Source organism: Megalops cyprinoides, chromosome 1, assembly GCF_013368585.1.
Source record: "Megalops cyprinoides isolate fMegCyp1 chromosome 1, fMegCyp1.pri, whole genome shotgun sequence".
In the NCBI taxonomy this organism is placed as follows: domain Eukaryota; kingdom Metazoa; phylum Chordata; class Actinopteri; order Elopiformes; family Megalopidae; genus Megalops; species Megalops cyprinoides.
The window spans coordinates 38,625,559-38,638,509 of record NC_050583.1 but is presented as its reverse complement, the minus strand read 5'-3'; the positions used below and the strand labels follow the sequence as shown (position 1 = coordinate 38,638,509).

Below are 12,951 nucleotides of genomic sequence, written 5' to 3'. Positions count from 1 at the left end.
ACCTCTCCCCCTTTGTCTCCTTTGCGATCCCTTTGCTAATTAATTCTCACAATTATTACCATGTACCAATGAGGTAATGGGATTCATCCTCTCTGGCATTCATAACGGCAGTTGATTACTATTTTATGTGTTTTTGGGCTGCCAGTTGGACTGATGGAAGTGTACTTGTGTGGATCCAGTCGTGTCTGTATTATGATTTTTTATGTGAAATTTTGTGACGGGAAATTTTGAAAAATTTTATGTGTGTGAAGTAATGAGGGCACTGTGAATTGATTTTCTTGTGGGTAGTTACCTGTGGTGTGACAAAGGCCTGGTTCTATAGGGAAACCTGGATTTAAACTTACCAAACCAAGAATTTTAATCTATGGCAACCATTTATGATTGACCTGCCTCTCAATGGCAACATGACTGTCACAAAATACCAGCTGCCCCTGCCCCCCCCCCCCCCCCCCCCCCAAGTAAGTTAAAGCTGGTCCTGCTGTGGCAAAATACCACCCCACTCCCACACACAGATAAAGTTTACCCTATAAACCTGGTGCTGAAATATGTTAGTGATGTGGCTTCTACATCTGATGTGCATACTCAAGCATGTATGTAAGTTTAATGGCTCGGAGGTTCGTAATGTGAAAAAAAAAAAAAAAAATCACACACGGTCTTAATTATCCCATCTGAGACCGTATGCAGAGGTTTCTTTGATGAAGACCAAGCGCAAAGTTTTGTCTATAAGGACCAACTAAAACCAATAAAACAACACATTCTTGCTGTGTTGTAATTAGTCCAGCTTAGGAACACAATGTTTTCACATTGTCCTTAGGGACGGGAACACTCAGGATGTTCGAATTGGGATATTTCTCCTGTGTGCAGTCATGTGCAGTCATCTCACTGAAATACTACATCCAAATGTTTGTTGCACTTTTGTGTTCTTTGATGTGTTTTCAGCCTGTTGGCCCAAGATGTAGCTATGAGCAGTCATCATCCTGAAAGTTGCTGCTCTGAATTATTTTTTTTTCTTATCAGGGTAATGGAGCTATACTTCAGTTTCACAACTATCATGAGACAAAAGCTTAACAGTTTTAAAAATGAAAAGATAAAAAAATTGCATGAGACACAGGCTAGCAATTCATAACAACCTGCGGGATAATCAGGCTAGCATACTGTCAGGAGCAGGAAAACGTAGGAAAATAATGCCCAGCATTTGATTGCTGCTTTAATTTACAGCCCTGATACCACTTTATCGTAGTGTAATTGATACTTTGCTCTTTGCGTTTGTGTAACGAGCCACAGGCAATCGCAGCTTAACGCAGCAGTGCTACCTCATTTTCACACTTTAACTGCCCCTTCATCCTGAGCTGTAAAACATGATCCCCTGAGCTAATCAAACAGCAGCATTGGCAGGATACTGAGATAAAGCATGTTGTTGTTGCCCTTCCTCCTGCTTGACACACAAGGGAACAGGCTCACTTTAGGTTCTCAGTGAACAGTAAATCGACTGTATCCATCACTCTCAGGGGCAGGTGAGCATAGTTAATCCGGACACAGAAGCGATCGATCCTGCTCTCACTGCTCCGGCACCAGGCTAACGTCCTCTCTGGGATTTAGTCAATCAATCAGCACAGCTACCCACACACACTAACGCCCTCTGCCTGTGAAGCAGTGGGAAGGGCGTGGATAGGTTGCAGGGTACAGCGATTGTATGCCTCCCACTTTCAGACTAAAGACAATCCAAACAACGCAAACCAAACAGTCACATAAGTCTGATTCCCTGACTCCGTGACCTATGACCTTTGACCTCCCCCAGGGTTCATCTTCACCGGGGAGGTCACACATCGCATGCTGACAGCCACTCAGTACATCGCCCCCCTCATGGCCAACTTCGACCCCAGCTTCTCCAAGAACTCCACAGTGCAGTACCTGGACAATGGTGAGAGCGGGGCTGGTTCACGGGGGGCGCACAGCGGCCTCTGACCTCTTTGTGACCCGTGACCTGTGACCTCTGTACTGCCCCAGGGGAGGTGTTTGTGGTGCAGTGGGACAAGGTGCAGCTTCAGGACCAGGAGTCGGAGGGGGTGTTCACTTTTCAAACTGCCCTCCATCACACTGGGACCATCGTCTTCAGCTACAGAGACGTGAGTCTGGCTCTCATACACAGCAATACACACAATTCACACTCACACTGGCATGCAGGCACACACACACATTTCTTCTGCCTTTTCTCCCTTCTCCCCCTCTCTCTCTCCTCCCTCCCTCTTGTCTTTCTCACCAGCTTGCTCTTTCTTTCAACCCTGCCTTTTTATCCCCCCACGCCTCCCTCCCTCTCTCTGTCTCACTCAGGTGCCGTTGTCAGTGGAGGAGATCAGCTCGTCTAAACACCCAGTGAAGGTGGGCCTGTCTGATGCGTTCATGGCCCTCCTCTCTTCTCCACAGTCCCCAGGTTTGTCACAGGACCCAGGTCACAGAGGGGAGGGGTTCTTTCAGTCACAAAGCGAGACCCAGATATTTACGTCATTGGTCTCCCTTTCAGTTATGACTTTTGGCACTCCTGGAGTTCTTGATTATCTTACTGCTGTTATGATTATGTTGGTGAATATGTGCAATGGATGACAATGGTCATCACGTTGTTTCATTTCCACAGAATCACGACGCCGGACAATCTATGAATATCATCGAGTGGAGATTGACACCACGAAGATTACCAACCACTCGGCCTTCGAGTTCATCCCACTGCCCAGTGAGTACGCCACAACCGCCTCCAGACAGGTCACTGACAATGAGACTGTTCACTGCAGCCACATGAGGGCATGACAAGGCACCTTTCCAATCAATGCTTGGCAAAGTTAAAGAGCAAGTCATAGATCTGTGATCTCTGAGTGCTTTGCGACCCTCTGTCTGTCCCTCTCCCCTCCCCCCAGCCTGCCTGCAGCATGAGACATGTGAGCAGTGTACCTCCTCTAACCTGACGGCTGGCTGCGGCTGGTGCAACATCCTGCAGAGGTGAGAGGGACAGGGCCATAGCCAGGTCTGGAGCCTGCAGCTGTGTGTGTGTGTGTGTGTGTGTGTGTGTGTGTAGGTGTACGTGTGCACACGTGTACATCTGTGCGCAACACAGAGACTCAGAGGTAGAGCGGCTGTTGGCCTCGTCAGCAAGGAGCAGGCGAGAGACACTGAGGAAATTAGAAACAGCTTGAGGTGAGTAATCCCTGCGCTCTTTCCAAAATTAGAAAGCTCTAAACAAACCGTGGGGGCCTGTTTCTTTTGTTTCCTGTAGCTCAGTCTGCTGGGGTCATCAATAAAGCCATACGATGCAGATCTGTGCACAGCTTCTGTCCCAGAGTTCCATGGGATAGCCTTGACAGAACACACAGAACATAGCCACCAGAGTCTTCTTTGTTGTGTTTCTCAAGGACAAACAATGGTCAAATCCTCGGGGCCAGCCTTACGGAATTATTCAAGCAATTCAAATGGATGCAATTTAAGAAAAAGGCTAATCCTCATAGATTATCTTTATGAAGGCCAAATGTTCTCTTGTGTGGGGAGTGTGATGCGATTCAGAGCTGACTAATGGGACCTGAAGTAGCCTGTTGTTGTCTGCTTCCGTCCAATACTGAAGACACAATGAATTGTGAGAGCAGATCTTTTTCACTGACATAACCTGTTTGCTTTTGAACAAATAGTTCTCATGACTCATTTTTTTTAAGAACTGAGGACAAAAAGAAAACAGGAAATATCTTTCAGAATAAAAGTACTCAGTGCATCAACATATAATATGTTGCCTTTGCCTGCATCCACTCTTCACAGTGTGCAAGAAAAAAAACACCTTTTTGAATCATCATGTAGTTGTAACATCTGACACAGAAGATTTTCTGTGATGATAAGTGCAATCCTGTGGTGCCCAAGCCATATCACAATTTCATTTTTGACTGTAAATGGAAAGAAATATTAATGTCCCTTTACTCCACAAGGTAGTTATTAATGGTTTATTTACTTCAGGAGGTGTGAAATGTGAATGTGAATTTACCAGTTGAGGAAGTTTCCTGATGGTACACCTGGCCATTACACCAGCAATTTTCCCTTCTGTTTTTCAGTGTCTCTTGGGAACACCCTTAGAGTTTTTCTTGAGTTTCCTGGGATTTGTGATGGCAGTATAGATAATTTTCCGCAGCCATATTGGTTAATTTCCATTTCAATGTCTACTGTCGTGACTCAACATTAACCTCCAATGCGAAATTTGCAAGCCTGTAAAAAGTGCAAGCCGCTGCATCTGCGTGAATCATCACTGGACTGCCATATGATGAAAGTCACATATTGAGAAACACGCAGCCCACCAAAGGAACTCCCACTTGCACAAAGTATAAATACAGGTGCAGGATGTTTAGGTATCAGGTAAAATGCCCTGGGGGAAAAGTAGTCATGTATGAATGGAGCTGGTCCCGAAGTAATTAGGTTTTGCCATTAAAAGCAATGCCAGGAGAGAGGGCCAGCAAAGGAGTCTCAGCCAATGTGAACAGTGCCTATTCAGCCCTTGTAATGATGTCATTGTCATGTGTGAAAAGCGTTTGTAAAGGAAATGATTTCTCAATTGCAAAAATCATACAGATTGGAAGGAGCTGAAGCAAGAACGACAGTGTAAACATGAGAATTACTTTTGTAGTAAAAAAAAGGATGTATGTAGTATATCTGTGTGTATCTGTGGCTGCGCGTATACGCATAGTGTGTGTATGTATGCACACATTTGTATGCATGTGTGTGTGTTTGTGTGTCCAAATGTGATTATGTACCTGCACAACTCTGTGTGTGTCTGCATGTGTGTGTGTGTGTGTGTGTGTGTGTGTACACGCGCGCATGTGCATGTGTATGTGCTCTGTCCTCAGATCCCCTTTCTCTCTGACATCATTGGAGACCAGGGTAAGGAGTAGTAGGCCAACAACAACATCAGAGGAGCTCCACGAACCTCCACTCTCATGGGGCTCATCCCAGTGCTCTTTATCACTCTGTCTCTCTCTTCCTTTGCCTCTCACTTCAGATCCACACTGTCCTCTCCTGGAGTAATTAGTTCTTCCTGCAATTGAAAGAAGAACGTGGTTCAGCCATGGATAGTTAGGCTACATAACCCATGGTGGTCATTCCTGTTTAAATGCTGGTCTGATATCACTGTCTTAACATAAATCAAGTGTAATTTCCAGCAGAAAAACAATTACTTGCATGTATTTATTTGGTTTCTTTGTACTTCGAGTGACATCATTTGGAGGCAGCTGTCTCCCTTCGTCCTACACAGAATCGTGCTGGGAGGTCTCTGGAATGGAATAAAATAGAGTGTAATAAGACTGGGACTTAGTCCCGGACATACAGAGCTCTAGGCAACATAATTAACATACAAGGGCAAGAACACAGTACTCTTTATACATGAACAGGAAATCTAAAGAAAAAACATTGTCAGTGTACAAATACTTCAAGTACCAGAACATACGCTCTCCATAATGCAGTACAAAAACTTAAAACTTGCAAAAACTAGGTTTGAAATTTAAATTATTGATATTAAAATGATGCCAAGATGCAGAAATTAATGTGGGCCACATCAGCTCTTACAAACTAACCAGCTTTATTTTGTGTGTGTTTTCTCCTACAATCTGAAGAAAATGTGGCTAGATAAGACAGCAGCAATGAACTTAGTCATTGTTCATGCAATAGCAATGGAATTACTTTAAGTAAATGGTTAGCATTTCACTGACAAAAGATTACTAGAGTTCTTTCATTTTCAGGTGTAACTACCTAGCAATATGGAACTGCTTTGATGATGGAAAAGTTGAGAAGTGTGTGCTCAGTGAGTTAAGTGGCTGGTTGAGGGCAGCCTCACGTTTCTACAAATGGCAGAGTCCACCCTGCCCTTGGTTCAGCAGTCAATGACAACAAAATTGCAGTTGGTGGGGGACAGACCATAACCTAGAGCTATATTGCCAGGTATGATAACATTAGAATTCAGATATATGAATCATGATTACCATATTGATTGTGGTAGCTTACAGCTTGCTTTCTACACAGTTACATGTGACTAGCTAGGTAGCTGTCTTTGAGGAATGTGTCCTATGCATCACTGCATGAATATGAAGCATGGTGAATTAATTATAAACAAATAGATAGTTTCACTTGGCTACAACAAACAGATGATGTTGTTGGCTGAATATGATAAACTTTAGGCCATCTAAGGAGAAACCAACAAAGCTTTCTCAAGACCACAGGGGGATGTGTTATAATGCGCTGGCAAGAAATGTAAGATGGAGGAGACAGAGGAGAAAAAGAAAAAGAGGAAGAAATGGTCCAGGTTTGGGCATTTACTTTACTGTCTGAAGTCCCATTAGACACTTTGTGTTTCAATGAACTTAAAAGTGTGAATGTTTCAGACCTCTGGTCCATTTTGTTTATTTTTACTCGCTCTTCAGAAAAGGCTTTAATGTTGTATAGGTATGAGTAGTTTGCCTTCAACATGTGACTTGTCATACTTGCCACACCAGTTCATGGCAAATCGAAATCCATTCCATGAGGAAAGAATGATGAATAGGCTACAGTGTTTGGAGGTTTGCATGTGAAATGAATATCCCTGAGTGCTGGTGTGAAGGGAATGATTCTTCTGCCACGTTTGTGACAGCAACTGACTGAAGACTAGATATTAACCTTTGTGACAGAGACTAGGAGAGAATCAGTGACTTCACTACAAAGACATGAAGGCATTTTTGTATTGCCTGTTGGGAAAGAGAGATGAAATGCTTTCATGTTATTGCTCCAATTTTACAACTTTTTAAAAGTTTTTGTGTAGGCAAATGAGTTGTATTACTGTACCTATGCCTCACCCACATTCTGTGCGTAGTTGTGCCCATAACTAGTCTGTTATGTATGAATGTGTACACCCTTTGATACATTGCATATGGCTGGAACTGTTCATGTTCTTGCTTGTGTTGAATGGGTGCAGTTGTACCTGTTGTCATGCATATCTTTCCCCCACTGTTTATGCATGTGTCTGTTTGCAGGTGTTCAGATGGAATAGACAGACACAGACAGGAGTGGCTGGACTATGGCTGCTCAGAAGAGGTATGAATGAAGGATCACACACACACACTCACCCACACATACACATGCAAATGCATATAAACATACACACACGCGCGCACACACATACACACTTTTTAACTCCCTCATTTTCTGATGTTCCCTGCCATACAGACAGTTTTGTTTTACGTATTATTATTTTCCACATTATGATTACAACAGGATATTTACTAAACCAACTTAAATGAAGTTCAACAACAGCAGCACCTGATAATCAGTTTCAGGCTACAAGCCTAATTACCTAACTGCCACTCTGCCATCTGACCTCCTTTAGCTGACTGTTGCTGCCCTCTCCCCTGGCAGGCCAAGGGAGGCACGTGTGAGGAGTATGGTCCAGGGGGACCTGATGGCACAATGGGTCCCTTCAACCCATCAAGCCCGGAGCCCACCCCCTCGCCAGGGGCCCTGCCCGACAGCCCTGTGACAGAAGGCGAGTCTGCTCTGCAACCACGATGGGCTCAGTCCTGGTGCCCAGGGTCTCTGTCCACAGTCACTGCACAGACACATAAATATATATATTTTCACATATGGATTATTAGTTCCTTCATTATGTTCAGTGACAAGCAGGCCTGGAAGGCTAATGTTGAGATCTGCTCTGTTTGGAAGAAAATATGCCATAAAAGGTTAGGGCCACTGATTTTAGACTGGTGAATAACGGCAATTTCAGAGTGTTACAGTGTGAGTGATCATGATCAGGTGGAAATGTAATCCATTCATCTACGTGCTTGTTTTTTCCATGCTTGTGTCTCGGAACCACTCGCTGCAACTGCTTATTTCACCAAATACCAAGATGGGGTCTTGACCTCAGCACACCACTAGTACGCTCTCACCCAACATGTAACATTCCAATGATGTCAATGTGACCTTTTGGAAATGTGATCAAGTTTAAATGTTGCAGCACAATGGTGAGACAGTTTTGTGTTAGCTAGGATGTACTTTGAGCTAGATAAACATGTGCATACAATAAATACAGTAATATTTATTGCATGTAGGCAATATGCTGTTGTTCCATAGGCAAGGATGTAGAGGAGTGTGTGTGTGTGTGTGTGTGTGTGTGTGTGTGTGTGTGTGTGTGGGTGGGTGTGGGTGTGTGTGTGTGTGGGGGGTGTGGGTGTGTGCTATGTCTTGGCAAGACCATAATGCTCTGTCTCTTGGCACTCTTGTCTCCACACAATACTTTTTTGTCCACAGATGACACCAAACTTCTCATTCACTACAATGGCAATGGTGAGTTGGCCAGTGGTTAGTGCTGTACTCCCTATGTGGTCTTCAGCTGATGTATTTCTATCACTGTAGTTACAGGCTCAGTGGTCTAAATGCAGCAAAAATGTGAACAAACTGAGTGTAGCCCTGGACAACTGACCACAGCCGGTAGAGTGCATGTGTGTGTGTGTGTGTGTTTTTGTACCCCAATGCATGTGTGTATTTTTGTTTGTATTTGTGGCTGTGTTGGTCTTCTGTGTGGCAGTACTATCAAGCAATGTTAAAGACTAAGCAGTGTGAGCATTACAATGTTGTAGCCCATCAGAGCTTCTGTTCATATTGCACAGACAGGTCAGGTTTATTTCATCTGGGATAACATTACTGTATGATGTGAGCTAGTAGAGATCATCATTGCATTGCACACTGGCAAAAACTGCAGTATGGGCAGGGGTATAGCAGCAACTCACTGGCACTGTACCTTATTTATCAGAAAAAACATTTGTTCAGAAAATATAGAATAGCACCATAAATGAGGTTATAACAGCTGCTAAAGCATAGTACCAATAGTATGTCATTGTTATGGTGATTTTAATGATTATTGTCCTCATGCCTGGTGCCTGTGTGATAGCAAGGGTGGCTACGGCAGTTACTGTTGCTGTAATTACTCAGACTGGATCACTCCCAGCAGCTCCTTCATTCTACACACAAGACACCACACCTGTGAAGGCAATTGTCCAGGGTCTCCATAGCAGCAGACAATTGTTTGCAGCTGCCAATGGCTATGCTTCCATAAGAATGTTGAAGAGAATTCACCTTGGAACCCAAAAAAAATAACATTGTTTCTATTTGTGTGCAACACCCACAAGACAGGTGTTAAAATTATGGTCAAGATGAGGGGTTTGTACAAGTTGCAGCTTTGTTTCCATCAATGGAGTGGAGTGTGCATTTAGGCCAGTGATTTCACATTTTCTTACTAAAACTCATGAAAAATGCTACTGTCTGGTTTTGCATAAAAACCAGCTAACTTTCATTTTTATGCATATAATGTCAGTTCCATAAGGCAAGTGGCCCAAAACTGTAAATCTAGTATAAAGCCACGTAAATTCACACTAATGGAAGTGTAGCTCCTGAAAGAAACACACCAAGAGAGTGTTTGTGAACACTTTCACTCCGCCTCTGTTGTCCTTCCCTGTGTCCCTCTCTATGGCTGCATCCCAAACCACACATTTGCCCAGCAGACACTGTCAAGAGGGCACATTGCACTGTCTTTTCCTGACATGATTGAGAGGCTGACTGAATGGGTAAGACTGCAGAAATACATCTACAGCATCTGTGTGTGAAATCCTTTCACCTGGTCACCCCTGACCATAACCCATGCATACGGCCACCAAATGGTGACAATCAGCTACAACTGTCAGCTACATTCAGTCATTCATCTAACATTTTGTGCACTTAAAGACATGGACTGTACTACAAACTGCTAGTCACGTCTCTGGTCACATCCAAGCCAAACCCCATTTGATAAACGGTACTCTGATCTGTGCATGTGCATAAATTTAGTTCTCTAAACAAGATTCCTGCTCACATTTTTTAAACATATACTCATTCTTGTAATGTTTGCCACATTTCTCAAACACTGTCTCTAGATGTACTCTTGACTACAGTTCAAAGTCAGCAACCATTCTGCTTAAAAGCCCTGTGGTTTCATGAAAGGCATAGTTATTTTTGTTAGAACAGATCACTAGTCAAGGCAGCCACACACTGACTCTCACGATCTAGCCCTGCATTCCAAAGTTATCCCTTGAGCTCATAAGTCTAAAATGAGCGATAGTGGTGACCTGTGAGTTACCTTTGGAACGATAATGGACCCCGAACCTGCTTTTTCATGATTAACAGGCATTCCAAATGAAATAAGAATCACAGGTGATTTATTTTTACTTGATTGCAGCTAATGTGGTGGGTCTGACATTGTGCATTTTAAATGAAACAGAGTTTTAAGAGTGCTTCTTCTTCCTTCTCCAAAATCACAATAATGTTTCTCTGAATGAAGAGCTGACTGAACCAATGTTTGGAACATCCTTTAACTTAGTGATGTCACTTCTGACTCCCAAAATGAAGGCCTAACTATGGAGCACAGTCTAGGAATCAAAATACACTTGGCATTGAGATTACAGTTACACAGACTGAGTTAGCCAGATGGCAGATATGTGGTTTGGGACACAGCTTCTCTGTATCTTCTCTACACCGGCCCCACTTCTTGTGGTCCCTCTGAAATAAACATTAAGTAAAAAAAGCCCACTACATCGTAACTGGTTATGCATTATTAAGCCCATTCCATACTGTGGGTCTTTTCTCTTCACCACTCTCGCTTCTTCTCTTTCAGACCTACAGACTGGTCCCCCGCGGCAGCAGGGGGCACCAGAGCACACGGGAATCATTGCAGGAGTAGTGACAGCTGTAGTTCTCCTTGTAGCCCTGACACTGCTGGCTCTCTACTACATCAACACACATCCCACTGTTGCCCCACCATTCTACCTCATGCAGGTCAGTGGAACTGTTAGTAATCTTATCCCAGGAGTAAGTAACTGAAGTTGTTGAAGGCAAGCATCTTAAGATATATTTACTTTATAAGATACATCTCTATACATACAACAAATTAACACCAAGAGTAATCAATTTTTTCTTTTATATCTTTTATGACTATGATGACTTCAAAGGACAAAGACTGGAAGGGTGGAAATTCCTACAATGTTTTTCCCCAAGTCTTGTCCTATCCCTAAACCTCCATTTTATGACTTGAGAAATCCCTAGAAGATTTCTCATTTCCATCTGCAATCCACTCCAAAAGTACCACTTGTAGTACACACACATGCATTCAGGCCGGGGTGCATTTACATACTTACTCACATACACACATACTTACAGATACACACATACTTACAGATACACTCACACACACCCACACACACACACACACACACACATCCACTCTACCTTTCTTCATTCCTAACCATCTCTCTTGATGTATGTGATATTTTGGCAGCAACGCACAAACAACTACTGGCCATCCATGAAGTTCAGGAACCAGGGCTGCCACTCCAGCTACGCAGAGGTGGAGGTTGGGGGTCACGAGAAGGAGGGCTTCATTGAGGCTGAACAGTGCTAAGAGGACTGGACATGTGCTTCCAGGACTGGGGCTGGATGGAGTAGCATGGATTGGGCTTTTGGGGAATGTAAAGAAATGGACAAAACCGCAAGGGAAAATACAGCAAGATTTTAGCCATCATTACTGCAATTAATGTACAGTTAATCTTTATAATGCTTTTCTGTTTTTTTTTGTTTGTTTTCACAAGGAAAAAATATGTTTTACAAAGTGTCTTGTTGATCAATGACTACGTTTCATATAATACTCTTCTTTTAGCCACACGGATTTGACTAGCTCTGCAACTGATGCATCTCTTGAGTTATCACAGAGTTGATGAAAGCAAGAAGAAACAGTGATGCATTTAGTAGGACTCTGATGCGCATTTTGCCAAATTTGCTAAAGTCCCAGTCATTAAGCAGTAAATTTAGCAATAAGAGAAAACTCGTGCTTGTTAGACATCAGGGCTGCTTGCCAAATCCAGGCAGGATGTTTTTATAGTGAATTATAGTGAATCGTAATTTTCAACTCTCCAATGTGATCTGGGACCACCTTAAGTATGCTCCTGGACACAAACATAAAAATGGGACTGGTGGCAGTATTCCTGGGGACCAAGAACAACCTGCAAGCATTACATACTGCAATCACGTTAGCAGGTGATTAAAGAAAACATCCAATCAAAGATTTGACATACCCACCAATAATAGCAAGTTCATGCTATTGCGTTGGTCCAAGTCAAGCTGTATTCATCCTGTCTCTTTTTCTTAGCTCATCAGCATTTCTGGGATAAAAATGTTTTAAATGGTTAAATAGTGTTAGAATTTATATTGTAGGTTGTACAGAACTTAAAATAATGGACTTAAATATTCTTGGTACAGTATGTGAAATAGGCCAACTTTTCACAAATGGCACAAATTCCCAAAAGTAAAACAGACAGTGGTGGAACGGAGACCTATGAAGTGAAATGGTTTTGCGTTGCAAACCATGTCTATGAGAAGCTATCGAACCAAGAGGATGGTACCCACATACAACAGGTATCACAAATCTCTGCGGCAAGACACTTCTTGTGAATGACCTGACGATCTTGTGGGCTCCTGCATGCCATTGGATGTGGGATTTTGGGTCTGTCAGACATACCATGGAGAGAGAGTCCCACCTCACCCTCTAAATGGACACTGTGCCCGGATGCCCGTGCTCACAGCAAATCTGTGCAGGTCTGGCACAGAGCCCCGAACTCTTTATTTCATGATACGGCAACCAGTGGCCCAGTGAATAGGGAAGAAATGTGACACTCCTTATTGTCATCACTCCTGTTGCTTATTTAGCACAAGGGGTCTCCAAAGTCCCTGACATAGCCACTGTCACCAGATGTCCCAGGATGGACTCAGAGTATTGATGCAGACGTGCAAGTTACATTAATACACTATAATAACATTGTATAAAAGAGTAAATATGTTATGACAATAAATCAATAAATGATTTCCTGGTTTCAGATCTGTGTATGATCG

At 43.1% G+C, this 12,951-nt stretch overlaps 1 protein-coding gene across 2 annotated transcripts in view; it reads left to right on the top strand.

The window, feature by feature from the left end:
• Positions 1–12,844, top strand: part of plxdc1 (plexin domain containing 1) — a 37,256-nt gene extending 24,412 nt beyond the window's left edge. The window contains exons 5-14 of one of the 2 annotated variants that reach the window (XM_036541793.1): positions 1,799–1,921; positions 2,008–2,126; positions 2,332–2,431; positions 2,633–2,728; positions 2,910–2,991; positions 7,020–7,080; positions 7,402–7,528; positions 8,290–8,325; positions 10,685–10,845; positions 11,345–12,844. In XM_036541793.1, coding sequence (XP_036397686.1) covers positions 1,799–1,921; positions 2,008–2,126; positions 2,332–2,431; positions 2,633–2,728; positions 2,910–2,991; positions 7,020–7,080; positions 7,402–7,528; positions 8,290–8,325; positions 10,685–10,845; positions 11,345–11,467 — 1,028 coding nt within the window. In that variant the 3' untranslated portion in view covers positions 11,468–12,844. The remainder of the gene's footprint in view (positions 1–1,798; positions 1,922–2,007; positions 2,127–2,331; positions 2,432–2,632; positions 2,729–2,909; positions 2,992–7,019; positions 7,081–7,401; positions 7,529–8,289; positions 8,326–10,684; positions 10,846–11,344) is intronic. The other variant, XM_036541802.1, reaches the window with a different exon arrangement.
• The last annotated feature ends 107 nt before the right edge of the window (positions 12,845–12,951 follow it).